General features: G+C 50.9%; 1 protein-coding gene and 1 pseudogene across 1 annotated transcript; both read right to left on the bottom strand.

Annotated features, from left to right (window-relative positions):
* Positions 1–2,992: 2,992 nt before the first annotated feature.
* Positions 2,993–7,155, bottom strand: LOC128967636 (olfactory receptor 14A16-like; annotated as a pseudogene).
* A 13,902-nt stretch (positions 7,156–21,057) lies between these two features.
* Positions 21,058–21,996, bottom strand: LOC128967569 (olfactory receptor 14A16-like). The gene has a single exon (XM_054381735.1). The coding sequence runs from the start codon at positions 21,988–21,990 to the stop codon at positions 21,058–21,060; it is 933 nt and encodes a 310-aa protein (XP_054237710.1). The 5' UTR covers positions 21,991–21,996.
* Positions 21,997–27,448: the final 5,452 nt, after the last annotated feature.

Below are 27,448 nucleotides of genomic sequence, written 5' to 3'. Positions count from 1 at the left end.
GGAGAGTCAGAAGGTCATCAGCAAAACTCATTCACCTTTCAACAGTCCAATCTGGCCTGTGAGAAAGCAGAATGGAGAGGGGCATCTGACAGTTGATTTCCGTGCCTTGAATGAAGTAACTCCACCCATGAGTGCAGCTGTACCAGATATGATGGAACTCCAATATGAGCTGGAATCCAAGCAGGCCAAATGGTATGCTACCATAGACATTGCTAATGCTTTCTTCTCTATTCCCATAGCAGAGGAATGCAGGCCTCAGTTTGCTTTCACCTGGAGAGGCATTCAGTACACATTCAATCGTTTGCCCCAGGGGTGGATTCACAGTTCAACCATCTGCCATGCAGTGATCCATGATGCTTTGGAGAAAGGTGGAGCTCCAGAACACATTCAGTTCATCGATGACATCATCATCTGGGGTGAGACTGCTGAAGAAGTCTTCGAGAAAGGTAACAAAATCATTGACATTCTCTTGCAAGACGGTTTGTCTCTCAAGCGAGACAAGGTGAAAGGACCTGCCAGAGAAATCCAGTTTCTGGGAGTGTGGTGGCAAGATGGTCGCCATCACTTTCCAATGGATGTGATAAACAGAGTCTCCACCATGGCAAATCCCATCAATAAGAAAGAAACTCTACGTGTCTTAGGCATAGTGGGATTTTTGCGGGCTGGTTTGGCTATGCTGTTTGCTGTTTTTCCTGTGATTTGACCCTTTTGAATCATCTACATCTGAGATAGCTGGGATGGACTATGATCTTCTATTCAATCATTGTTGTAGATATTATTTTGGATTAGATAAATAGTAGTAGCAGCCAATGGAATTGTTTAGAAGGGGTGGACTGTGATGGTTTAAAACTGTCTTTTTAATTTTTCTTCTCAAAGTTCAAGCAGAGAAAGTGAAAGAGTATAAATAGGTCTCTATTGGGTGTAAGAAATCAAAATAACGATTGTTCTAAACACTTCCATTGTAGAAAGAAATATTTAAGAACTACTACTCAAAACAAAGTGGGGCAGTCTGCAGTCAGGGTAACTTGCTGGGCTGTCTGGATACTGTTTCTTCTTCTCTTCTGGCTGAAGATAACACACTGACCTTGGCGACATAAGTTAACAGCCTCTTTGCTTTTACCTAACTAACTGCTTTCTGCCAGTGGAGTCTGGGGGGGTGGCCCCTGGGAGTGAGGCGCCTTGGGAAAGGTCCCCTTTGGGGGGAAGCAAAGGGAGATCGGTTGTGCTTTTCTGTTGATTGTATATATTTGTAAATGTTGTGAATTTTGTATATTTGTACATATTCATTGCATTTCATCATAGATTGTAGATCTGCTTGTAAATACAGCTTTAATTTGCTTCCAGACTGAGCTAGCCTGGTTATTGTTGGTGTGGGGGGAATTTCAGCTCACACTGACACACCAGCCCGGGCAGACGAGCAGCAAGCAGCCTGCGTAACCCAGAAACTTGCCTCGCTACACAGAGAGACAGAATGTGTCTTTCCACGTGTGCAACATTCAGTAACATTCTATTCAAAGCACCCGCACATAGCCACATGATATTTCCAGCTTAACTTGCCTCATGATAACATTATAAATATCTCTGTATATAGTTGCAAGCCGCAAGTGTCTTGTTGAGTCTCCATCTGGTGGACAAGCAGCAGAACTGCACCCTTTTGTACCCTTAATTAGAAACCGATTCTGTAAATATTCTAATTGGGTATAATCGTATGTACTGAGCCAGTTATGGACTATATTTTTTACAAACGTGCATTTGAATCAATATATATACAGTGATTAATCGAATATTCAGAATTATAATAATTAATAATTTTCAAAATTCATATTTCATACTTCATAATTAATAACCATCATCTTCCATCCCTAACCCCCTCACCATGACAGAAGTTTAGAATAACTCCTGTCCAATTAATACTGGGAGGGGGAAGGGGATCCAGTGTGTAGTGGGATGAGGCCTCCTAGGGACTTGGAGGGGTAAAAGGGACCTGATTTGGACTGGGACAGGGTCCAGCCTGCACTGGCAGAGCAAGTGGGTGTCCAGCTTGCACTGCAATGGCTGCAGTCAGGCTCAGAAGGGATGCGCAGCTTGGAGTGGGATGGAACCCAGACTGCAGTGGGAGAGGGCAAGATGATGCAGTTGGCTGTGGGAGGAGGCCACAGCTGTACTGGGAGCTGTTCGGGGGGGATAGTTTTTAGCCAGTCTGTACTGTCAGGGTGCTCATGCTATTGGCTTTGCACTTGGAGAGGTTCATTTGATACTGAGACCTACCCAAGGGTTCCAGCTTGATAAGGAATGGGTCTCAGACTGTACTGGGATGGGATCAGGAGCATCAGTTTATACTGGGACAAGGCCATGTCTGTATCTGGAAAGCTTAAAGAAACCCTGTTTGGACTGAGATAGGGCCCAGTCTCTAGTGGGATGGGATCAGGATCTGCAGTTTGTACTGTGATGAGGCCACTCTGTACTGGGAGGGGTCAGAGTGTGAAAGTTGTACTGGGATGGATGGAACTGGTATGGGAGAGAGTCAGAGGATCAGTTTGTACTGCGGTGAGGAACGATTTAAACTAGGAGAGGATCAGGAGGTCCAACTGGTACTGGAAGAGGCCATCTGTACTGGGAGGCGGTCCAGGGAGTTCTGGTGCTCCCTAGCAGTGCTGCTGTGTTGGGACTATTTTCTCCACTAAACCTGCACACAGGAATTGCCCCTGAAGCTCCAGAAAATTCTTGGAGGAAGGATCACAAGAAAAACAAACAAACAAACAAAAAAAAAAAAAAACAAACCAAGCCTGAAGTTTCCTTATTTTGTTTAACCGAACAGCACACCTCCTCCAACATAAACTCTTGGTCAGAAAAGAAAAGCAGAGAGTGAATTAGAAAGGTGATGACAATGCTGCAAAGAGTAAAAAGCTATCACAAACAGAAAAACTCAAGCAGCCAGGCTGGGCCTGCACTGAGTGACATCAGAACTGCTCTGCAGGAGAAGACAAACAGTTTATTGCTTCTGAAACCATCCAGGGAGCAGTTTGCTCAGGGCAGCCTTCAGCTCCTGGTTCCTCAGGCTGTAGATGAGAGGGTTCACTGCTGGAGGAACCACTGAGTACAGAACTGACACCACCAGATCCAGGGATGGGGAGGAGATGGAGGAGGGCTTCAGGTAGGCAAAGATGCCAGTGGTGAGAAACAGGGAGACCACAGCCAGGTGAGGCAGGCAGGTGGCAAAGGCTTTGTGGCGTCCCTGCTGAGAGGGGATCCTCAGCACTGCCCTGAAGATCTGCACATAGGACACCACAATGAACACAAAACAGACAAATGCTAAACAGGCACTGACCACAAGAAGCCAAAGTTCCCTGAGGTAGGATGTGGAGCAGGAGAGCTTGAGGATCTGGGGGATTTCACAGAAGAACTGCTCCACAGCATTGCCCTGGCAGAGGGGCAGGGAAAATGTATTGGCTGTGTGCAGCAGAGCATGAGAGCCCCAGAGGCCCAGGCAGCTGCTGCCAGGTGGACACAAACTCTGCTGCCCAGGAGGGTCTCATAGTGCAGGGGTCTGCAGATGGCAACGTAGCGATCGTAGGACATGGTGGTGAGGAGAAAATACTCTGCTGAAAGGAAAAGAAAAGAAAAGACCTGAGCAGCACATCCTGCATAGGAGATGTCCCTGGTGTTCCTCAGGGAATTGGCCATGGATTTGGGGACAGTGGTGGAGATGGCACCCAGGTCAAGGAGGGCGAGGTTGAGGAGGAAGAAGTACATGGGGGTGTGGAGGTGGTGGTCAGAGGCTATGGTGCTGATGATGAGGCCATTGCCCAGCAGGGCAGCCAGGTAGATGGCCAGGAAGAGGCAGAAGTGCAAGAGCTGCAGCTGCCTTGTGCCTGGCAATGGCAGCAGGAGGAAGTGGGGGATGGAGCTGCTGTTGGCCATCTGCTGCCTCTGCCCATGCAGACCTGTGCAAGGAGGAAAAGGCAGGGACAAGTTAGGGAACACTTCTCTCTGCACACCAAGATTGCAGTGCTCACAGAACACCTCCTCCCTGAGCTGCAGCAGCAAGGGATCAGCTCATTCCCCACCACCCCCAACCTCTGGCATCTTCAGCACACCTTCCAAGGCAGCTTGGACACTTCGTTTCCATGCAGATAGCTCTGGGGCAGGACTTGCAGAGTCAGTGTCAGCACACAAAGTGACCACATGGCAACAGCAATGCCCCAGAGCAAGAGTCCTGTGGATGGCTGGAGAATGAGGGAAGAGCAGTGCAGTGCTGCAGAGACAATGAAGGGAAGAGAGAAAGGCAGAGTGGCTTGGGCTGAAGCCTTCCTGCCCAGCTCTGCTCTCTGCAGCTCCCAGCATGGACTGACCTTTTGTGCACCCAGGCTGCTGAATGTCAGCTGCCAAGGTGGTGACTGATGCCCTGGAGCCCATAGCTTGGAGGGCACTGCCTGTGCTGGGGAGAAGAGGAGAGCAAAAGGTTGCATTGGGAAGTGTGTCTGCAGTGCAGAGAATGGCACAGAGGTGCCTGATCCCCCTTGCCAGGGCATCTCTGGCAGCAGATCCCTCTGCCCCCCTGCCCAAGTCTCTGCTGCCTGCAGCTGTCCCTGCCAGGAGCTGCTTCTCTGTGCCCAGCTCTCCTCCCTGTCCCTGCTGACAGAGCCCATCCCACCTGCTGTGTGCTCAGCTCTGCCCTGCAGACCCCTGCCCTCAGCAGGACACTGCCCAGGAGCAGCTCTGGGTGTGCAGGGCCTCAGGAGCACCTCAGAGAAGGGCTAATGAGACCTTGGGTCTCAGAGACTTCTGCAGAGTAGAGAAATAAACTCTAGTCTCACACTGCCCACCCAGCACACCAAGGTGATCAACATTCAAAGCCAAGACTCCTTCCCTTCCAGGAAAATGCTGCCTTGATGTTCTTCTGGAAAGCCTCCTCAGAAATGCCCAGGGGGGAGCTACAACTGTGAGCAGCTCTGCCCAATGCAGCTCCCTCTGCACAGCACAAGGATCGTGCCCTGCCCTGGAAGGGCTGTCTCCTGACACTCACAGCTTTTCCCCACCGTAGTGTGTGGAGCTCCCTGGGCAGGCTGAGAACTGAGGCTGGCAGGCAGCAGAGTCCCTGCCCCAGCACACTGCCCCTGGGCTGCAGGGAGCCTGCTCTGAAGGACAGCCCTGCCCAGCCCTGCCTGCACCCCAGGGCTCCACAGCTCTTCACAATGGCCTGAAAAGAGCCTCTGCACAGGAAATTTTCCTTATAGCCCAAATCAGCTGTGGCTATGCCAGCTTTAGGAGATGCCCCCAGCACCTGCACCTGCCCTGCCCTGCACCCACAGACTCACCATGTCAGTGACTGCAGTGACTTTTCCTCCTGTGAGCTCTCAGTCACCCTCCTGGACACCTCGAAGCTCTCTCTTCTGCCTTCATCTCCCTGAGATTCCGTGGCAGTTCCTTCAGTCCTGCTGTGCTGTGCAGAGGAGCTGCTCCTGGCCAGAGCTCTCTCTTTTCTCTGCTGCTTGTTTTCCAGCAGCTCCATCCAGCCATGGAGCTCAGCCCAGCTGAGCAGCAGAGGACCAACCCAAGGCATTTAATGATCCCTCTGGTGGCTTTGGTGCCATGTAAACATCAGAGACTGAGAGGAAGATGATGAAACCTCTCAAGAAGTCAAAGTTAGATTCAGACTCTGAAGTTTCTTGTAGTGTTGCTGGGTCCCAGTGAGGACACTGCTGGGAAAGTGTCTCCAGGCTGTGGTTAGAGCAGAGAACTGAAGGCAGTGATGAGAGGTCAGGACAAGCAGAGGAAGTCACATGTGATTCTGAGGAAACCTGGAGTTGTTTCATTAATCCAAAGGTCCAAGCCCTGAAACCTGGTTCCTGGACAGGTAGATCCTGTCCCTCACTCACCCCTCAGGGCTCTTCCTGGAGCAGGGGGATATGGAGAGGACCAACATCAATGGCAGGACTGTGGCACAACCCCTGCCAGGCTCCTGAGGATGGACAAGGAGGCAATGAGGCCCCAGGGCTGGCAGGAGGAGTTGTCTCCTCAGAGGCATCAGTGGCACAGCCAAGAGCCACAACCAAAGGCATGAAGAGCTTGGCTCTGCCAGGAGGCTTTCAGCTCTTGCACTGCCCTCTGGCATCTGCACCTCAGGCTGTCCTCTGCTGCTGCATGCCCTGAGCCTCTTTCCCTGCAGGCTGGAGTCACCCCCCAGCTGCCCCTTCTTGCTGGCACCTTCCTTTACTGCTATCTCTCCATCCTCCTTGGCTCTTCTTCGAAACACAAAGCCTTGAGGTTCTCCAAGCTCCTGCTGGATGATGCCTTGCCCCACAGCACTGCCCTGGCAGTGATATTGCTTTCTCCTCATGTCCAGTCTGGATCTCCCCAGCTGCACTTTGTGGAAGGAAGGTTGCAAGCAGAAGTGACAGGAGACCAAAAAAGAGAGGAAATTGTTTCTGCCTCTTCTCTCTATCCCCAGTAGCAACCCCATGAATTGTATAGACCTCAGCAGTAGTTTTATTTTGTAGGCAGTGGTGACTTATTGTCAGTCTTTGCAGTCAGGGACTAGGCTAAAGTTCCCCCTTCAAACTCTACCAACTCTGTTACTGTGTTGGAGAACTCTACAAGGTGAAATGGATTTGGGGTGGGATTAAAATGATTGTGAAAGGAAAACCTCCTTGGGGCCGTGCTGGAATTAGTTTACAGAGAGCCTGGGAATGAAAGGGGTAAGGGAAGGCTCCTGTTGAGTCACACCCTCCAGAATGAACTCCCTCCCTCTCTGAACTCCATCAGAAAGAAGCCTATCAGGGGTTAAATCCAGTCCTAGTCCCAGACTTGGTCCCTGGTTTATGACTCAGGGTTTGGGTGCAGGGATTTCAGGGGCAGAGCTTTCCCATGGCACTGTGGCTCCTGGAGAGCTTGAAGGCAGCAGCAGCAGTTTGAAATTCCTGAAACTGTTCTGGGGAATCCTAAGCTCAGGCTGTGGGATTTCATAGCAACCTTGAACAACTCAAACCCCAACAATTGGTTACAATCACTGCAGGTATTTAGATCAGAATTCTGCACATTTTGATCCACAGTCCCCATCTTGAGGTCCAACAGCTCAGGAGATGTGAGGAGAGAGGCTGCCAGTGAAGATTGAAGCAGAATGTGTTTGTGTACCTCAGCCTTCTCCTCAGCCATTGTTACCAGCTCACCACTCTTGCTCATCATGGCTCACATCCTTCCTTTGACCTTCCTTCCCTGGAAGACCTGGAGAAGCTTCTTCTTATTCTTTGTATGCCCTGAAAGGTTCAGCTCCAGCCACACCTTGGTCTTCCTGACCCCATCCCTACACGAGAGGGCAGTGTCCCTGTACTCTTCCCAGAGTCACAGTCTCACAGTTTCACAGGAGATCAGAGGCTGGAAGGGACCTCAAGAGATCATCAGGTCCAACCCCCCTGCTGAGGGTACTCTCAATGCCCTCAGCCAGGTGGTTGAGAAAGATATTGAAGAAAACTGGACCCAGGACTGATCCCTGGGGGACACCACTGGTCACAGGCCTCCAAGTTGATTCTGTGCCACTGTTGACAACCCTCTGAGCTCTCTTCTCAAGCCAGTTTGCAACCCACCTCACTGAGAGCCATCTCTGCCACATCTCCTCAGCTTTCCTCGGAGGATGTTATGGGAGACAGCATCAAAAGCTTGACTGAAGTCAAGATATATGACACCCACTGCTCTGCCCTCATCTACCCACTTGGTCATGACTTCATAGAAGGCTATCAGATCAGTCAGACAGGATCTGCCCTTGGGAAATCCATGTTGACTTCTCCTTGTTGGTTCTTGAAGTACTTGGAGGAGAAAGTTGTCATCAATGCACTGCAGGAACCTTTTGGACTGTTTGTGCTTGGCTCTGTGATCTTTCCAACTAATATCCGAGTGGTTGAAGTCGCACCAAGGCACCTGATCTTGAGGTCACTTCCAGCTGCCTGTAGAAGGCCTCAGCAGTAGCTTCTTCCTGGTTGGGTGGTCTGTGGTAAGCCCCCACAGCCATATCATCCATGTTTGTGTGTCCCTTCACTCTTACCCATAAGCTTTCAATGCTTTTAGCATCTCCCCCTGGCTTCAGCTCAACACATACCAGTTGCTTATCCACACAGAGAGCAACTCCACCACCTGGCCTTGTCAGTCAGTCCTTCCTGAAGTCATCCATAACCACACAGCAGTCATGGGAGCTGTCCCACTATGGCTCTGTAACTGCAACAAGATCATAGCCCTGGGACTGCACCCAGATTTCCAGTTCATCCTGCTTATTCCCCATGCTTCTTGCCTCGGTATACAGACACTTCAGAGAGTGAGCAGAGGAGTATCTGTTACCATTGTGGGTGTTGCATACTCCACTGTCCCCTACAGCCCCTGGCACAGCAGTGGAGCTGGTACCCTGCCTCACAAGTGATGGAGCTTTGCTTGGTTGTGGACACAGAAGGAAGCCTTCCTAAAGTGCAGCTTGGAAGGTTCAGACTGGAGCTGAGGACAAAGGAATGTGACTCACAGGGTAGAGCTGTGGTGCAAGAAGTGAGCCAGAAGGAGTCTGGACAGCCCATGTCTGCCTTTGTGTGTCAAGGAACAGGCAGCACCAGTGCAGAGCCCTGAGTGAAGTGGTGGAAATGTCAGGGTGAGTGTTGGCTGGGAAGCAAGATGGATGTCAACAGCCTGAAGGGAAAGAGCTGCAGGCATGGGACAGTGCAGCACAGCCTGCAGGAGGGATGGCCAAGGGCTCTGGCAGGGCTGAAAGGCTCAAGAGGGACAAGGTCCTTATCCTATTCATCCTGGCAGTGGCTTCTGCCACCATGGCTGCTGAGATGGAGTTTTCTTTGGAGGCTCTCAGGAGCTGCCTTTCCAAGGCCTGAGGGTCAGATCTTGGCCTTTCTCTTTCATAAACCAAGGCCAGGGTTTGTTCCCCTGCACTTTGCCTTTGTCTGCCTGCACTCATGGCATCCACTGAGCTGCTCTAACAGCCCCTGGGAGGCTTTGTTGATGACACTCAGTGAGGCCAATTAATCCTTCAAGGCACTTTGTGTTTTGCTTCTGACTTCTTGAGCAGTTCCTTCAGTCTTCTCTCAGTATGTGAGGCTCATGGAATGATCCCCAAGGGTCCTAAGGAGCTGTTTGTGTCTTTGTAGTTTCCTTCAAGATTTCAAAGTGCACCTCACAAAGCTCCTTTATTATTTTTTCATATCAAAGATAAAATATTTTATTAGTTTTCAGTTTAGGTCAGAGATGATAATTCCCCAAGTGACACTGACCCAGGCTGTCTCACCAGGACATCTGCACTTGCAGCAAAATCTGTCCTTCAGGTCTGACATTCTATGGACACTGTTGCCCCTCACTCTCCCTACGCTCCCCATTGCTGTCATTGCCCACCTGGGACTTCCATCACTGCTCCTTGCATCAGACTTCTGCACTGCTCTCTGCAGCTGGAGCTCACAGCTCCATGGCACCAGCTCCCCCCTGCTCTCCTTACAGAACTGGCTGCACACAGCCCCAGAAGAATTGTTGCTCTTTGCAAGCCAAGCAAAGCAAAGGCTGAAAAAGTTCCCTCAGCAATCCAAGCCTTCTGCAACCATCTGCTCAGCACAAGCTGTCTCTCAGCAGCTTGCCTGTCCACAAGGATGAGGCAAAGCCAACAAGTTGTGAGCTGGCTGTGATTTCTCAGCCAGTCAAGAGTTCTTGAGAGTGAGAAGGAGATGCAGAGGTTGGATCCTAGCAGCCCTTCCTCATTAACCACTTTACAATTAAAAAGGCAATTCAGCAGAATGTGTTCTAATCAAACAGCCTCTGAATTACAGAGTGGAGAAGGACAAGGCTGACACTGACTGACTGCAAGGGATCCTGAATTCAAATCTCTTTCTATGGCTGTGCCTGGATGGAACCACAAAGCACACAGACACAGGGATAGAGCTGGCTGGGGACAGTGCAAGATAGAAACCTTGACCCTGGTGACACCAAAGGTGTCTGTCCTAACACACAGAGAGGTGGAGAGGTGGCTGGCAGAGAGGCTGCCCTGGAGTTCAGTTTCCTTCTGCTTGAGTCCAGAGCAAACATTCACAAAGCTTTGGCATTTTCAGGGGATGAGAACTGAGCCTGGAGAAGTCTGACTTGGTCCTGGCCTCTGTTGCAGGTTGTGTCTGAGGAATGTGTGAGTGGGGGAGGTGCTGGGCACAGCTGCTGTGATCCAGGAGAGCTCCAAGGCTCTGGCTTTAGTGCCTGAACTGCCCCTGTGAATTGTAGCTGTCCAGCTTGGACACTTGAACACTCCAGTTGGAGTGTTCCTCACTGGCCACACTCTGTCCTGTTCTCATCTGCTCTGCAGTGTTTGGCACACTGTGGGTTCCAGGTGCAGTGGTGGTGTTCACTTGCCCCAAATCAGCTGGGAGCTGCCACTCTCTGTTTGTCTTTTTCACTGGAGAGCCCAGGGAATGAGAGTGGATTGGGTTTGGCTGAGCTGGAGTTAATTCTCCTCAGAGCATCTTTCCAGTGCTGTGTTTTGCAGGGCTGGGGCTGGGTGTTGATACCACAGCAGTGCTTTGGCTCCTGCTGAACCAGCACTGGGCTATGCTTTGCCAACATTGCCCTGACCCAGGAGTGCACTGAGGGCTGGGCAAGATCTTGGGAGGGGACACAGCTGGGCCAGCTGACCCAAACTGCCCCAAGGGCTGTTCCATGCCAGATGACATCAGCTCAGCTAGAGAAGCTAAGTGAGAGGAGGAAGTGTGGGGAGATTGGTCCCTGGGGTCTGTCCTCCAGAGCAACTGCTGCCTGTGTTAGAGCCCTGCAGGCCGGGAGTGAGCGACTGCCGTGTGCTGATGGGCAGGAGAGAAGAACTTCTCTGTTGGCTTTGGGGTCTGCACCCAGTCTCTGCTTGTGCTCAGCATTAGGATTCAATTGCTTCTACCTTATTACCCTTTGGTATCTTTTCCCCTCTGCCCTGTCCATCAGAGCAGGGCAGTGATAGAGCAGCTGTGGTGGGCACTTGGCCCCCAGGTCACACATGGCTGTGAAATGTGCTGCAATCAGGAGAGCCACCAGAGCAAAGTGTCCCTGGAAGAGAGGGCAGGGTCTGGGTTTTGGCTATGGTGAGGCCTGGTAGATTGATTATATTGGACTAGTGCCACCCTGACCATGCCAGGGCAAGCACTGCACACTACATCCTCACAATGGTAGAGGCAACTGCCATTGGTTGGTTGGAAACATACCCTGTGAACTATGGCAGTGCCTGGAGCACCATCTTAGGCCTTGAGAGGCAAATCCTGTGGTGACATGGTAGCCCTGAAAGAATTGAATCTGACAGTGGGACTCACTGCAGGGATAATGCCATCAGTTGCTGGGCCAAGAAACATGGCATTGAATGGGTGGATCACATTCCCTGTCACTCACAAGCCTCTGGGAAGATTCAGACTGTGTACTCCATGGGTAATGGGAAAGGATGGGGAGACTCAGGGTGTGCCTCAAGGAGATTTAACCTCAAAGGAAAAATAACCTGGGATGTGAGTTGTATGTTGCAGGAAGTGACACTGCAGGAAGGAGCTGAACTGATGAAGAGTGAGTTTCCCAAGAAACAAGAGGGACTGAAACCAAGCTGGTGTTGGTGCACAGCAGCAGAATATCCTGCATCTCCTGTCCTGAACACTACAGATGGGGCCCAAGTAACAACTGGGGGAGTGGAAGAAGCCCATGGGATGGAAGAGCAGCATCTCTCTATGAAAGGACTGGGGAGAGTAGTTGATCCAAATGTATAGATCTGTAGGTTGTGTCTGAAGAGGGTTTAAGTAGGAAGTTTAGGTTGTGAGTGTCAGCAAGGTATGAGAATCAAGAAGAGTGCCAGGGTTCCATGTAGTGAATTATGTGGAAGCTGAGCATGAGACAAATGGTTTGGAAGAAGGAGTGGAGATGGTATTTGGTTTGGCTGAGCTGAACTCAGTTCTGTACCACAGCAGTTCTAGCAGTGCTGGCACAGCACCAAGGCTGTGCTTTGGCAACATTCACCTGCCAAGAGTAGGCTGAGAGGTGGGCAGGATCTTGGGAGAGGACATGACCAGGCCAGCTGAGCCATCCTGACCAAAGGGATGTTCCCTGCCATATGACATCAGCTCAGATAGAAAAGCTGTGGGAAAGAAGTCAGTGGAGGGCATTGGGTGATGGTGCTTGGAGCAACCACTATGTGTATTGAAGCTCTGCTTCCCAGGGAGCAACTGGAGACTGTCTGCTGATGGGGAGCAGAGAACAATCTTTGTGTTTGCTCTGCATCTGTGTGCAGCTCTTTTTGCCACAGTGCTCTGTTACACTGCTCCTCCCCTGACCTCTTCTTATATTTTCCCTCTCCCCTGTCCATCCAAGAAGGGGAGTGATAGAGAGTCTTTGGGGGGCACCTGGCTCTCACTGACTGCACACAGCCTCTGCTTCTGCTCAGCATTAGTATTGAATTGCTTCTACCTTATTGCCAGACTTTTCTCATCTTTTCCCCTCTCCCCTCTCCATATAAGCAGGGGAGTGACAGAGCAGCTTTGGTGGGCATTTGACCCCCAGCCAGGGCCAAACCACCACACAGTTCCAGTGCCTCACAACCCTTTCTGTGATATTTTTGTCCTTATGTCCAGACTAAGCCTCCTCTGGTGCAGCTTGAGGCCATTCCTTCTCCTTCTATCATTAGATACCTGTGAGAAGAGTCCAGTGCCTACCTCTCTACAACCTCCTTTCAGGTAGCTGTGGAGAGCAAAAAGGCCTCCTCTTAGCCTTCCTTTTTTGCAGATTAAACACCCCAGTTCCCTCAGCTTCTCCTCACAGGCCTTGTTCTCCAGGACCTTCACCAGCTTAGAGTCCCTTCTGTGTCCACACTCCAGCCCCTCCATGTCCTTCCTGTTCTGCAGTGCCCAAAACTGAACACAGCACTCAAGGTGGAGCCTGACCAAAGCTGAGTCCAGAGGGACAATCACTTCCTGCTCCTGCTGGCCACACTATTTCTAAAACAGGCCAGGATGCCATTGGCCTTCTTGGCCACCAGGCACACTGCTGACTCATATTCGTCCTCTTGTCAATCAGTGCCCCCAGGTCCTTTTCCAGCACACAGCTCTCCAGCCATTCTTCCCCAAGCTTGTAGCACTGCATGGGGTTGTTGTGGCCCAGGTGCAGGATCCAGCACCCTTACCTAATGCAATTATTCCTCCTTTCTCTTACATATTCATGGGGTGTGACTCATCCAAGTGCTTGGTCATCCATGGCTTGTGCAGACAGCCCCAGGGCTCCTCTCACAAGGCCATTCTCATGCACTTAAAAATCATAACTCTCTCATCTGTCTTTACCTTGCACTAACCAGAGGAAAAGCCCAAATACAGCACATGAAAGAACTAATCTTACTCTATAGCTTGTGAGGATCTTTCTAGATGTTCCAAACCAGGGGGTGAGCTCATGAGCATGAACTGATAGGTAAGGAAAACAAAGCCTTGCTTGGAAATGCAAGACCAGAGCCTTTGAAATGTGAGACTGAGGGATGGAAGCTCAGAGTAATAAAAATCAGGTTTAAGGTTGTGGCAGGTAAGATTCCACCCTTGCAAATGCAAAGTACTGATTGGTCCCAACAAGCAGGGTCCCTCCAACTAATTAAGAAATTGACCACAGCACAACAACTCCTGGGGTATAAATGGAGTCCTGCTATGGAGAGAGTTGAGTTCTCTCCTCAAAGCAGCAGCCTGATGGTCAGATCTCCACTTTGGTGAATAGAGGTAGAGATAGAGACAGAGATAGATACAGATACAGATACAGATATATCCTATTGAGAGATACTCCAAAAGGGACTGAGAGGCTCCCCTAGACCTTTACTGGTATCATCCACTTCTTTTAAGGAAACTGAACAACAGTATCAGAGTGGGAGAAAGGACTTCTCTGAATCACCAGGGCACTCAAGACATCAAAGAGATGATGCACTTCACAAGATATTACAGTGCAAGACCTTTCTTCTGCCAAATCCAATCCTCAAGGGATCACCTCCTCCTGAAGGAGTAGCCCCAAATGACACAGTACAGAAGTGCCTACTTAGGAGGAACTGCACAGTGATGGCAACTGCAGGAGGGTCCAACTCCAGTCTCTAAGTTACAGCAGCCTGTGAATCCAGACAGTTTTGCTAGGTCAGCACTATGAACTTTCTTCACTGAAGGAAGCACTGGAAGTGACCACAGACTCAAATACAGAAGGACTGTGGTTCAGGGATGCATCTGCCCACTGTGTGGGATCCAAGTGGCAATACAAAGCTGCAGCACTGTAGATTGGTGCTGGGAAGACTGCCAGAGGGGAATGTGAAGGTAGTGCACAGGTGGGAGGATTGCCTGCACTCCTGTTGGCATCAGGGATTGGTGCCACCGCTCTTCACACTGATTCCCATGCAACCTACAAGGGTGCCACTGAATGGATCTGGCAGTGGGAATCTAAGCAGTGGGATGTGGGCCACACCAAAGTCTGGAGAGCTGGAGACTGGCAACAATGATTAGAAATAGGCTGGTCAAGACCCTTAAAAGTAGGAGGGCTAGAAAGCCATGCAAGGAATGCAACACCTGCTGCAAAATGGAAGCAACAGGCACATCCCCTTGCTGAAGTTAACATAGTGAATAAGGAATGATTGGCTGAGAGGTTACACATGAAAAGAGGCCACTGAGGGAAGACACATCTCTGAGTGTCAGCCAGGAGGCTGGCCAGTGTCCATGACAACATGGGAGATGAGTGCTTCTGAAAGGTTGGACTGATGATCCCCAGGGTCTTCTCCAACCTGGGGGATTCTGTGAATTCTTACAGCTTGTCCTCAAGGACAGGCAAGGCTTAAGTCAACACAGAGTCAAACACCAGCTCAGTCTATTAGACAAGACCAGACTCTGTGGAGTACTTGACAGATTGATTCTATTGGGCCTTTGAAACAATCTCATGGAAAAAGGAGTATTCTGGTAGGAGCAGAAGTACTCTCAGGATGACCCATGGCCACAGCTACCAGCACTGCCACAGGAGCTCAAATGATTGAAGCTCTGAAGGTTTAGTCACCTACCTGAGTGTATCTAAAGTGACAACAGATCACACTTCACAGTGACTACAGTGCAAGACTAGGTGCAAGAAAAAGGAATTAAATGAATGTTCCATCCCTTATATTCTCCTCAGGCTACTGGTGTAGTTGAATGGAACAATGGCCTGATTAAAAGACAGGCTGATGTCTCATGGCACAGCTGGGACACACAGTTGGCACAGGCAGGTTTTACTGCCAACAACTGAACTCATGGAGACCCCAAAATTCAAGCAGAGTCCCACAGAACCATGAATGGATACTGACCACACATCAAAGGGGATGAGTCCCTACCAGGGATACATGTGGGACAACCCCTACTAGTGAAGTTTCCTTCCACTGGCACTGTGCCCATGATGCTGGCAGAACCCAGAGGCTTCCATGCCTGGGAAGCCCTGCAATGGAATGGAAAAGTCAGCCCATGTGTGCTCAGTGGATAGTCTCTGAATTCTAACTCTGAAGCTCAGGTTCTAAACCCAGCTCAGCTCTGTGTTTTCTTACAGGCCAATGATGAAGGAGTCCACATTGCTATTTCCTTGGCAGTGGTAACCAGGACGTTGAAGGACAAGGCAGACTTCCCAGAAGAGCGATGAACTTACATCATGGGGTGGAGATTGGGACAACCCTCACTGGTACTGTGTACACATCCAGAACATATTGATGCCACTTCAGGACCACACCAACCAAATGCAAAAGTGGCAAAAGACTCAGAGCAATCTGATGTGGTTGAGGGGAGGAATATTATTTAATTACCCTCACAACAACAATAATAACAAAAAAAAAACCCCAGTAACCCTTTTTTAATTAAATATGCCAAAACTCATTAAAAGGATCCTTGTATGGTTGGAAGATATATTTGCAACAGAACTTATGCAAGTGTAGGGCAAATGCAAACTATTCTATGCAAATTAGGAGGCAACATCTTGGAAAGAGAAAGTCCCTGAGAGCAGGTAGTGCTCAGTTACAGCGGGGGGAGGCTCGATAAGAACCGTTAGACCCAAAGGGCAGTGAATGAGTTACTCACGACTGGTTTTACCCATAGAGGGGTGCTGCTGCTGCTGTGTTAGCTTTGGGGCGCTCTCATAAGGCAGGGCACGGCAGATTGCCGGCAAGGAGAGATTACTGCCTGGTCCCAGGCTGGTCTGGCTGCAGTGGACGGCAGGCAGTTAACGACGCTCTTGGCCACGGGCGCTGGCTTGGTTCCTGGGGAAACTGAGGCATGGCACGAGTCTGGTGGCAAGGGGAAGCAGGCTAGGTGACTTCAGCTTCTGGGCTTGTGGCCTCTCCATCTTGCATGTTTATGGCTCGTGGCTTTAGCCCAGGCTCTGGACCAGGCACTTGAAGCAGGGCAGGGAAACTCAAGGCAGCAAGGCTTGAAGCAAGGCTTCAGCAGGCTTGAGCAAGGCAAGGGCAAGGCAAGCTTGACCAAGGCAAGGCAAGGCAAGCTTGAGCAAGGCAAGGGTGACTACCAAGTCACTTGTATATATACAAATTGCCAGAGATCGATTGGTCCAATGGGGCACTGAAGCTAACCGGCAGTTGCCCAATGGAAAGTGTTCTGCCAGGCTATAGCCATAAAAGCTGAAAGCAAGGACCTGGTGTCTGGGGGAGCACATAAACATCTTGTTTACCAGACAGGCAGGAGTCCTGTCCCTTTTGTCCCCTTTCCCACGTTGCTCTGTTTTTCTGCAGGAAGGAGGGGAGAGAAAGTGACCTTGTCTAGACATCTTAAGGCCTGTCTGGGTTGGTACTGGGCCATGTCATGGCCCTACCAGGACACAATCCCTGCCCTGTCAGGAGTTCACTAGTTGTGGGAAGTGTCAGTTGTGTTGTTCTTACATTGGTGTTTGGGACAGTGATGGTGATTGGCATTGGAGTGGAGCAATTCATTAAGGGCATTGGACACAAGGTGAGGAAATCAATGTTAAAGTTGTTCTTGTGTTCAATATCAGCAAGGATGAGCCACAAGGAGCACAAAACCTCATGCTTGCAACTCTTTCCCTTCAGGCTGTTCACACCCATCTTGCTTTCCCACTCAGCTCTCACTCTGACATTTCTATACCCTCACTGATGTGTTTCCACCCATTGCTTGCTCTTCCATGAAACACTAAGCCATGAGCTGATCCAGGCACCCTCTGGGTCACCTCTTGTTCCTTTGAGTCAAAATCCTTTGTCCTCAGCTCCAGTCTGAACCCTTCATGGCCATCTGCCTCCTCCTGCCCTAGGAGCTTCTCAGCTATCCCTCAGCTCCCAATGCTGGTCCAAGTCCTCAGCCTGCTTGTGGCCTGGCAGCTGAGCAGGCACAAGAAACCTCTGGATGGGCTTCCAAGACAGCTCCCTGCTGCTGCCTTTCAGCTTCTCCAGCAGCTACAAGCAAGCCCTGTCCCTGCTCAAGTCCAACAGACAGTCAGGTGGCAGAAATGTGACACCCCAGCTCCAAGAGTCTTCATGGACAGGCCACCAGGTGCTGAGGGACAGGGATTCACATCAGTCACTTGCTCACCACATGCCTTCTGCTGGCCTACTGGAGGAGATGAAGGGATGCAGTTTCTAGTGGAATGGGACACAGGCTGTTCTGGGATGGGATTAGTGGTGCCATCTTGTACTGGGAGGGAGCCTAGTTTGCACTGGGAGGGGATCAGGACATCCAGTCTGTAAAGGGATGGGGCTAAATCTGTACTGGGAGGGGATCAGAGTATCCCAGTTTGTACTGGGATGGTGCTAAATATCTCTGAGGAGATCACTGGGACAGTTTAATTCTGACAAGATCCCCACTCCTTCCTGGGAGAAGCCAGGGGATCCAGTTTGTACTGGGAAGGGAGTTCAACCTCTTCTAGGAGGGGATCAAGGTATCAGTTTGGTACTGTCAGAGGCCACTCTTCCTGGGATGATCCAGGCCAGCCACTTTTTACTGGGACAAGGCTCAGTCTGTGTGGTCAAGCATTGAAGGGACTCAGTTTCTATGGGAAGAGGCCCAGTTTGTGCTGGCACAGGATTAGGGCTTTCAGGTTGTACTGGGAGGGGGCCCAGTCTTTACTGGGAGAGGCCATGGGATGATGTCTTACTGGGAGGTGTCAGAGATTGTCCTAGGAGTCACCAAGGGGTCCAGTTTGTAGTGAGAGGAAGTAGAGTGTGTCCTGGGAGGGGGTAAGAGGATCCACTGTCCACTTGGAGGGATGTGTTGGATGGTGGGAGGGGGTAAGAGTATCCACTGTCCACTTGGAGGGATGTGTTGGATGGTGGGAGGGTGCAAGGGGATCCAGGCAAGTGGGTACTGGGATAAGATCAGGGGAACCAGTTCCTGCTGGGACAAGGTCAAGTCTGTACTTGGAGATGTTAATGGGACCCAATGTGGACTAGGGCAGGGCCTGTTGTGTACTGGGAGGGGACCTGGGAGGGGACCAGAGGATTCAGTTTCTATCTATGGGATGACTTGGCCAAACTTTCTTAGGAGAGGTTAAAGAGACCTAGTTGGACAGGGGTGGTGTCCAGTCTGGACTGGGAGGGGAATAGTGTCTCCAGTTTGTACTGCAATGGCAGGGCTCAGAGAGTGGTGGTGACTGGAGTTAAGTCTGGCTGGTGCCCAGTTCCTAGTGGCAACCCCCAGGGTTCAGTCCTGGGCCCTGTCCTCTTTAATATCTTTATCAATGACCTGGATGAGAGGATGGAGGCAGCCTCAGTCCATTTGCAGATGACACCAAGCTGGGTGGCTGTGTGGATCTGCTAGAGGGTAGGGAGGCTTTGTAGCAGGACCTGGACAGGTTAGACCCAAAGGCCAAGGCTAAATGGATGAAGTTTAAGAAGGCCAAGGGCCAGGTCCTCCACCTGGGTCACAACAACCCCATGGTAAGCTGCAGACCTGGGGCTGTGTGGTTGGAAAGCTGTGACTCAGAGAGGGACCTGGGGCTGTTGGTTGGCAGTCAATGAAATATGAGTCAGCAGTGCCCAGGTGGCCAAGAAAGCCAAAGGCATCCTGGCTTGGGTTAGAAAGAGGGTGGGCAGCAGGGACAGGGAGGTGATCATCCCCCTGTGCCCAGCACTGCTGAGGCCACACCTGGAGTATTGTGTTCACTTCTGGGCCCCCCAGTACAGGAGGGACAAAGCAGCTCTGGAGCATGTCCAGAGGAAGGACAACGAGGCTCAGGAAGGGCCTGGAGCACCTGGGCTGTGAGGAGCATCTGAGGGAGCTGGGGGTGTTCAGTGTGGAGAAGAGGAGGCTGAGGGGAGACCTCATTGCTCTCTCCAGCTCCCTGAAGGGAGGTTGGAGCAAGGAGGGGCAGCCTCTGCTCCTTGGGGACAAGCAACAGCACCAGAGGAAAGGGTTCCAAGCTGTGCCAGGGGAGGTTCAGGCTGGCTGCTAGGAAATATTTCTTCCCAGAGAGGTTTCTCAGGCATTGGAATGGTCTGCCCAGGGCAGTGCTGGAGTCACCATCCCTGGAGGTGTTTAAGCAGCTGTGGGCCTGGCACTTAGGGACATGGTTTAGTGCTGACCCTTCAGTGCTGGCTGGAAGCTTGGACTGGAGGAGCTTTGAGATCTCTTCCAGCTGGCTGTTTGCTGTGATTCTGTGATTCTGGATGCAGCCAGAGGGATGCACTTTGTGCTGGGACAGGACCCAGCCTGTAGGGGAGGAGGAAAGGTGATGCAGTTTGTCCTGGGGTGAGGCCATCTGTGCTGGGAAGCATTCAGGAGATGCAGTTTGTGCTGAGACTGAGCTGTGCTGAGAGAGGTGAAAGAGCTGCAGTTTGTATTGGGAGGGGCCCAGTCTCCACTGGGATGGGGCCAGTGGATCCAGTTTGAACTGGAATGGAGCCAGGGGATCCCAGTTGTACTGGATTGGGCTCTGGCCTCTACTTGGAGGGGACCAAGGGATTATGTTCACAATAAGCGTTTCCCAGTCTCTAGTGGGAGGGGATAATGGAATTCATTTTGTACTGGCACAAGGCCTAATTTGTACTTGGAGGGGTTGCAGGGACAGTCTTTGGACTGGGACAAGGCCCAGACTGTACTGGGAGGGAAACAGGGTGGCCAATTTGTACTGGAACAAATGCAGTCAGTCCTAGCAGGGGAGCAGGGGATACAATTTTTACTGGAATGGGACCCAGACTAGTGGGAAAAGGCAAAATGATCCAGTTTGGTCTGGAAGAAGGCCACAGCTGCACTGGGAGCAGCTCAGGCTGTGCAGGTTTTGCTGGGAAGGGGCAGAGCCTGTACTGGGAGGGTGCTCTTGTTATTGGCTTGGCACTTGGGAGGGATTCATTTGATACTGAGACCTATCCAGGGTTTCCAGCTTGTTCTGGAATGGGTCTCAGACTGCATTGGGATGGGATCAGGAGAATCAGTTTATACTGGGACAGGGTTAAGTCTGTATGTGGGGGGGTTAAAAGGACCGAGTTTGGACTGAGCTGGGGCCCAGTCTCTAGTGGGATGGGATCAGGGTGTGCAGTTTGTACTGGGATGAGGCCACTCTGTAGTGGGAGGGGTCAGGGTATGAAATATGTCATGGGATGGATGGAACTGGTATGGGAGAGAGTCACAGGATAAGTTTGTACTGGGGTGAGGAACAGTTTGTGCTAGGAGGGGTTCAGGAGGTTCAACTGGTACTGGAAGGGGGCACTCTGTACTGAGATGGGAGCAGGGGGTCCAGGGAGTGCTGGACCTTTGTGGCAGTGCTGGTGTGCTGGGACTCTTTTCTCCACTAACTCTGCACACAGGAATTGTCCCTGAAGCTCCAGAAAGTTCTTAAAGGAAGGATCACAGGAAAAAGAAAAACAAAACAAAACAAAAAAAACACAACGCCAAAAAACCCCCTGGAAGGTTCCTTATTTTTTTAATCAAACACAGGGCACAGCTCCTCCAACATAAACTCTTCGTCAGAAAAGAAAAAGGGAGTGAATTAGGGGATGACACTGCTGTAAAGAGAAAAAATTCACCACAAAGAGAAAAACCCAATCAAACAGGCTGGGCCTGCACTGAGTGACATCAGAACTGCTCTGCAGGAGAAAACAGTTTATTGCTTCTGAAACAGTCCAGTGATCAGTTTGCTCAGGGCATCCTTCAGCTCCTGGTTCCTAAAGCTGTAGATGAGAGGATTCAATGCTGGAGGCAATACTGAATACAGAATTGACAAAACCAGATCCAGAGAATGGGAGGAGATGGAGGGAGGCTTCAGGTAGGCAAAGAAGCCAGTGGTGAGAAACAGGGAGAGCACAGCCAGGTGAGGCAGGCAGGTGGCAAAGGCTTTGTGGCGTCCCTGCTGAGAGGGGATCCTCAGCACTGCCCTGAAGATCTGCACATAGGACACCACAATGAACACAAAACAGACAAAGAATAAACAGGCAGTGACCACAAGAAGCCAAAGTTCCCTGAGGTAGGATGTGGAGCAGGAGAGCTTGAGGATCTGGGGGATTTCACAGAAGAACTGGTCCACAGCATTGCCCTGGCAGAGGGGCAGGGAAAATGTATTGGCTGTGTGCAGCAGAGCACTGAGAGCCCCAGAGGCCCAGGCAGCTGCTGCCAGGTGGACACAAACTCTGCTGCCCAGGAGGGTCTCATAGTGCAGGGGTCTGCAGATGGCAACGTAGCGATCGTAGGACATGATGGTGAGGAGAAAATACTCTGCAGCAATTAGGAATACGAAAAAGAAAAGCTGGAGAACACATCCTGTATAGGAGATGTCCCTGGTGTTCCTCAGGGAATTGTCCATGGATTTGGGGACAGTGGTGGAGATGGCACCCAGGTCAAGGATGGCGAGGTTGAGGAGGAAGAAGTACATGGGGGTGTGGAGGTGGTGGTCAGAGGCTATGGTGCTGATGATGAGGCCATTGCCCAGCAGGGCAGCCAGGTAGATGGCCAGGAAGAGGCAGAAGTGCAAGAGCTGCAGCTGCCTTGTGCCTGGCAATGGCAGCAGGAGGAAGTGGGGGATGGAGCTGCTGTTGGCCATCTGCTGCCTCTGCCCATGCAGACCTGTGCAAGGAGGAAAAGGCAGGGACAAGTTAGGGAACACTTCTCTCTGCACACCAAGATTGCAGTGCTCACAGAACACCTCCTCCCTGAGCTGCAGCACCAATGGATCAGCTCATTCCCCACCACCCCCAACCTCTGGCATCTTCAGCACAGCTTCCAAGGCAGCTTGGACACTTAGTTTCCATGCAGACAGCTCTGGGGCAGGACTTGCAGAGTCAGTGTCAGAACACAAAGTGACCACATGGCAACAGCAATGCCCCAGAGCAAGAGTCCTGTGGATGGCTGGAGAATGAGGGAAGAGCTCTGCAGTGCTGCAGAGACAATGAAGGGAAGAGAGAAAGGCAGAGGGGCTTGGGCTGAAGCCTTCTCCTTGCCCAGCTCTGCTCTCTGCAGCTCCCAGCATGGCACTGAAGAGCTTTTGTCATCCTTTTGTGTGCACACTGCAGGAGCCTTCAGCTGAATGTCAGCTGCCAAGGTGGTGACTGATGCCCTGGAGCCCATAGCTTTGAGGGCACTGCCTGTGCTGGGGAGAAGAGGAGAGCAAAAGGTTGCATTGGGAAGTGTGTCTGCAGTGCAGAGAATGGCACAGAGGTGCCTGATCCCCCTTGCCAGGGCATCTCTGGCAGCAGATCCCTCTCCCCCCCTACCCTGTCCCTGCTGACAGAGCCCATCCCTCCTGCTGTGTGCTCAGCTCTGCCCTGCAGACCCCTGCCAGCAGCAGGACACTGCCCAGGGGCAGCTCTGTGTGTGCAGGGGCTCAGAAGCAACTCAGACAATGGCCAATGATACCTTTGGTGTGAGAGTCTTCTGCAGAGTAAGGAAATAAACTCTGGACTCACACTGCACACCCAGCACTCCAAGGTGATCAAACTTCAAAGCCAAGACTCCTTCTCTTCCAGGAAAATGCTGCCTTGATGTTCTTTTGGAAAGCCTCCTCAGAAATGCCCAGGGGGGAGCTAGAACTGTGAGCAGCTCTGCCCAACGCAGCTCCCTCTGCACAGCACAAGGACCCTCCCCTGCCTTGCCCTGCCCTGCCCTGCCAGGGCTGTCTCCTGCCACTCACAGCTTCTCCCCATGTTACTGTGTGGAACTCCCTGGGCAGGCTGAGAACTGAGGCTGGCAGGCAGCAGAGTCCCTTCCCCAGCATACAGCCCCTGGGCTGCAGGGACCCTGCTCTGAAGGACAGCCCTGCCCAACCCTGTCTGCAGGCAGAATACCACAGCTCTTCACATTGGCCTGAAAGGAGCCTCTGTACAGGAAATTTTCCTTACAGCCCCAATCAGCTGTGGCTGTGCCAGCTTTAGGAGATGTCTCCAGGAGCTGCACCTGCATTGCCCTGCACCCACAGACTCAGCGTTTCAGTGACTGCAGTGACTTCTCGTCCACTGAGCTCTCAGTCACCCTCCTGGCCAACTTGAAGCTCTCTCTGCCTTCTTCATCTTCCTGAGATGTCCTGGCAGTGCCCTCAGCCCTGCTGTGCAGTGCAGAGGAGCTGCTCCTGCCCGGAGCTGTCTCTTTTCTCTGCTACTTGCTTGACAGCAGCTCCCTCCAGCCACGCAGCTTGGCACAGCTGAGCAGCAGAGGACCAGCCCAAGGCATTTAATGATCCCTCAGGTGGCTTTGGTGCCATGAAAACACCAGAGACTCAGAGGAAGATGATGAAACCTCTCAAGAAGTCAAAATTATGTTCAGACTCTGGAGTTTCTTGTAGTGTTGCTACGTCCCAGTGAGGACACTACGGGATGTATTAGTTTGGGTTAAATTAACAAGGCAGGAATTATAAGATATAGTTATTTTTATTTTCCCAAAACCCCACCCCAAAACTATGTACAAAGAACTGATAGAATTATTTACAAGTTCTATTCGGTCGTGAATTCTTCCAGGATGCTTGTGGCAATTTTAACACAATTTAGAGAGTTCAGAGACTGGAAAAAGCTATGACACAAATAGCTTTGTTCTTTTTCCCGTGTTGCCCTGTTGTTGTGGCAGGAAGGAAGGGAGAGAAAGGACCTGTCTAGACATCTTGAGGCCTGTCTGGATTTGACCTGGGCCATGTGTCATGGCCTACCAGCACACTCACTCTCTGCTTTCAAGAGTGTTGGGATGAAAGGTGGTGCTGAGTGTGAGAGTTCTCTGGGACTTGGGATGGAGAGGGCCCTCCCAGGTGACTGACACAGCAGTTTAGCACCAAAGGAGCAAATTACTGACCATGGGACAGGGGTGACACAGGAACTGATCATGCAGCTGGGGCTGACCCCAGTCAAATGTGCTGTAACCATGGCAACTGAATGAGGAACTGTGACCAGGTATGGGATTGGAAAAGGCACAAAACCTCCAAGGGAGCAGGGAAGTTAAGAGCTCCCCCATGGATCACAGCTTCCCCACTGATCAAGGCCTTCAGGACCAGTGAGACATCCTCTGGAGCCACAGTGATAACTCTCTCTGCTTTTGCTCTCTCTTCATTTTTTCCTTCTTTTCTCTATTTCTAACCTTTCCCCCTGCACAGGTAACCACAATCCAATTCAGGAGCTTTTCCAAACCAACTGCTCAGTTTCTTCCTTGTTTCATTTGGAGGATCCATGTGTGGTGAAGGTACCACATGCCCAGAATTATGCCCCCAAATACCAGCCATCTTGTCCCAACATGTTTTGGTAAGTCCCCCTTTCCACCCTCTTTTCAGGAGAGGAGGACAAAGGCCCAGGTGCCAACCAGTCTCCTAAGGGGTAAACAACTCCATGCATTCATCGTACGGTATGCTCGTGCTCTTTCCATCTAAGGGCATAATTCTAGCTTCACGCTTTCCATAGGTCAAAGCAGGTTATTGACAATTGTGCCCCTTTGCCAGATCCAACCTTTAGAAATCTGTAAGTACTACTCCATTTGTTTACTACTTTGCTCTCTCCTTTTGCTTTCTCTTGCAATGTAAGCTTGCACTGCTAAGCTGTAAGCCTTCTCATGCGCAAGCATACTAGAAGCCTCTGTGATACAGAAAGAAACCAGCTCCCCGAGCTACTCAAGAAACCAGCAAACAGGATGATCCCTTCGCTGAGAACCAGCGTCATAAGCCCACTCTTCAAGAAGACTGCGGAAAGCCCCAGGGTAAGCTCTAGCCCAGACAGGGAGGGACTAGCACTAAGCCTGGCAGTCCAGATCTGCTGCCAGCTAATTAAGCAGCCATAAGCAGAAACACATCTTCCATAACCCCCACCGTTTGTGGGACAGAAAAGGAGCTGTTGCCGCTCCACAGCCCTTTGCCGTCAGGGTAAAGCACCCGGGATTTCCCCGAGAGAAAGAGAGAGAGAGAGACAATATCCTCTCCTTTGAGATCACATCTGCATTGTCACCTTTGATGGGAGCAGTCGCCGAGATTCGGCATTGTCAGCTCGAGCCGAGCAGAGGGGGAAGCGCCGCTCCACCGCACCCCTCCCTCTTCCCCGACCCCGCCTACTGGGAACCGTCATCTCAATTGCAAGGGCCGACCCTGCCTACCAGGAACTATCACCTGACCCGGCCCTGTTGCAGAAGACCACTCCCTGGACCGGCCCTGCCAGGCCGATCCTCCGTTCAGGGAGTCACTCCAATCCTGCTAAGGAAAGTCACCCCCCCCTGCGGCCGCGGGAGGAGAAAGAAAGCCTTGCCCCCAACCGTGGAGGTGGGAGGAGAAAGAAGGCACTACCTGGATGGGACCAACCTGGGCAGACAAGCAGCGAGCAGCTAGCATAACCCAGCAACTTGCCTCGCTACACAGAAAGACAGAATGTATCTTTCCATGTGTGCAACGTTCAGTAACATTCTATTCAAAGCACCTGCGTGCAGCCACATGATATTTCCAGATTCAATTGCCTCGTGATAACATTATAAATATCTCTGTACATAGTTGCAGCCACAAGCGTCTTGTCGAGTCTCCATCTAGTGGACAAGCGGCAGAACTCAACCTTTCGTTCCCTTAATTAGAAAACAATTCTGTAAATATTATAATTGGGTATAATTGTAAATACTAAACCAATTATGGAATATATTTTTACGACCGTGCATTTGAATCAATATATATACAGTGATTAATCGGTTATTCATAATATTAATAATTAATAAATAATAATTTCCATAATTCATATTTCCTAATTCATAATTAATAACCATCATCCTTGATCCCTAATCACCCTCCCTGGCACCATGACAGAACCATCTCATCCAGGAAAGGAGATCAAGGCAATGTCACACAGCCTGCTCCATGATGTCACAGAATCCAAGCTGGGATGTCACACAGTGAGCTCTATGATGTCTCTGAACCCACCCTATAATGTCACCCAACCTGTTCTATGATCTTGCACAACCTTCTGTATGATGTCACAACTCCATCTCCGTTGTGTTACACATCTCACTAAATGATGTCACTCAGTCTACTGTGAGGTGTCACAGAGTCTGCTCTATGATGGCACACAACCTGTTCTTATGAGGGTACTCAATATGCTGGTTTGAGGCCAGCCAGACCATCTCTTGCCTCGAAAGGGGCAAAAGAATGACACACGCAAACGGATTGGAGAGTGATGGAAAAGTTTAAATGGAAAAGCAAATTGGTGAAGCTACAGAAAACTACAAACTACAAAGCATAGTGGAAAAGAACATCCTAAAGCATACAGAACCCCCTCACAGAATTCCCAAAAGCTTCCCAATCCTCCCTTCCTCCCACCTGAGGGTCTACCCAATCCCTCAGGGCTCTTCCTTCGCCCCCACTCCCACTGCTAGGCAAGTCTCAGGCTGGCCAGGTCTGAGACTGCCCCCCCCCCCTCTCCATTCTCCTCCTGGCATTAGGCCTAGTCAGTCCTAAGAGGCCTGAGATACCCCCTCCGCCTGCATTACCCGATAAGAGAGGGACATCTCCCATGGGAGCAGAGAGGGAAGAAAGAGGAAGAGGATGACTCTGCAGATGGCTTTATAGGGCGCAGGATTTATGGGTAGAAATACGCCGTTTCCTGTGTCCACCTCCAGTGGGCGAGTACCTGGGACACCAGAGGTGTATCTCATGCAGCAGTGGCAGGGGGCACCCAGCCCAAACTGCCACATCCCACCCCTTATTTCATACCCATAATTCCTGCACCCAAAACATATCATCAGATCAGAGACAGTTCTTAGATGACATGTCTGGCAAAGTCCAGGTCCTCATCTGGGCGTCCTTCCGAAGAGTCTGTCCCTCGGGCTCAGGTCACAGTTCATTCCAGCTCTTCTCCCTCATCCTGTGGAACCTCCCAGTGACACAGAGTTTATTCTTCTGCATGGTGAACTCTTCATGGATCCGATGGACATCCTGGCCACCTGGAAACAACCTCACAACTTCTCAATCAAACATCAACCTCCATCCACTCAAGCGGCATGTCTCCACCCCTTGGGGCAATCGAGTCAGAACAATCAGGCTCCTCGACTCGACTCCTTCCACC

Source organism: Indicator indicator, chromosome 6, assembly GCF_027791375.1.
Source record: "Indicator indicator isolate 239-I01 chromosome 6, UM_Iind_1.1, whole genome shotgun sequence".
Taxonomy (NCBI): domain Eukaryota; kingdom Metazoa; phylum Chordata; class Aves; order Piciformes; family Indicatoridae; genus Indicator; species Indicator indicator.
This window is presented reverse-complemented; position numbering and strand designations above follow the sequence as displayed.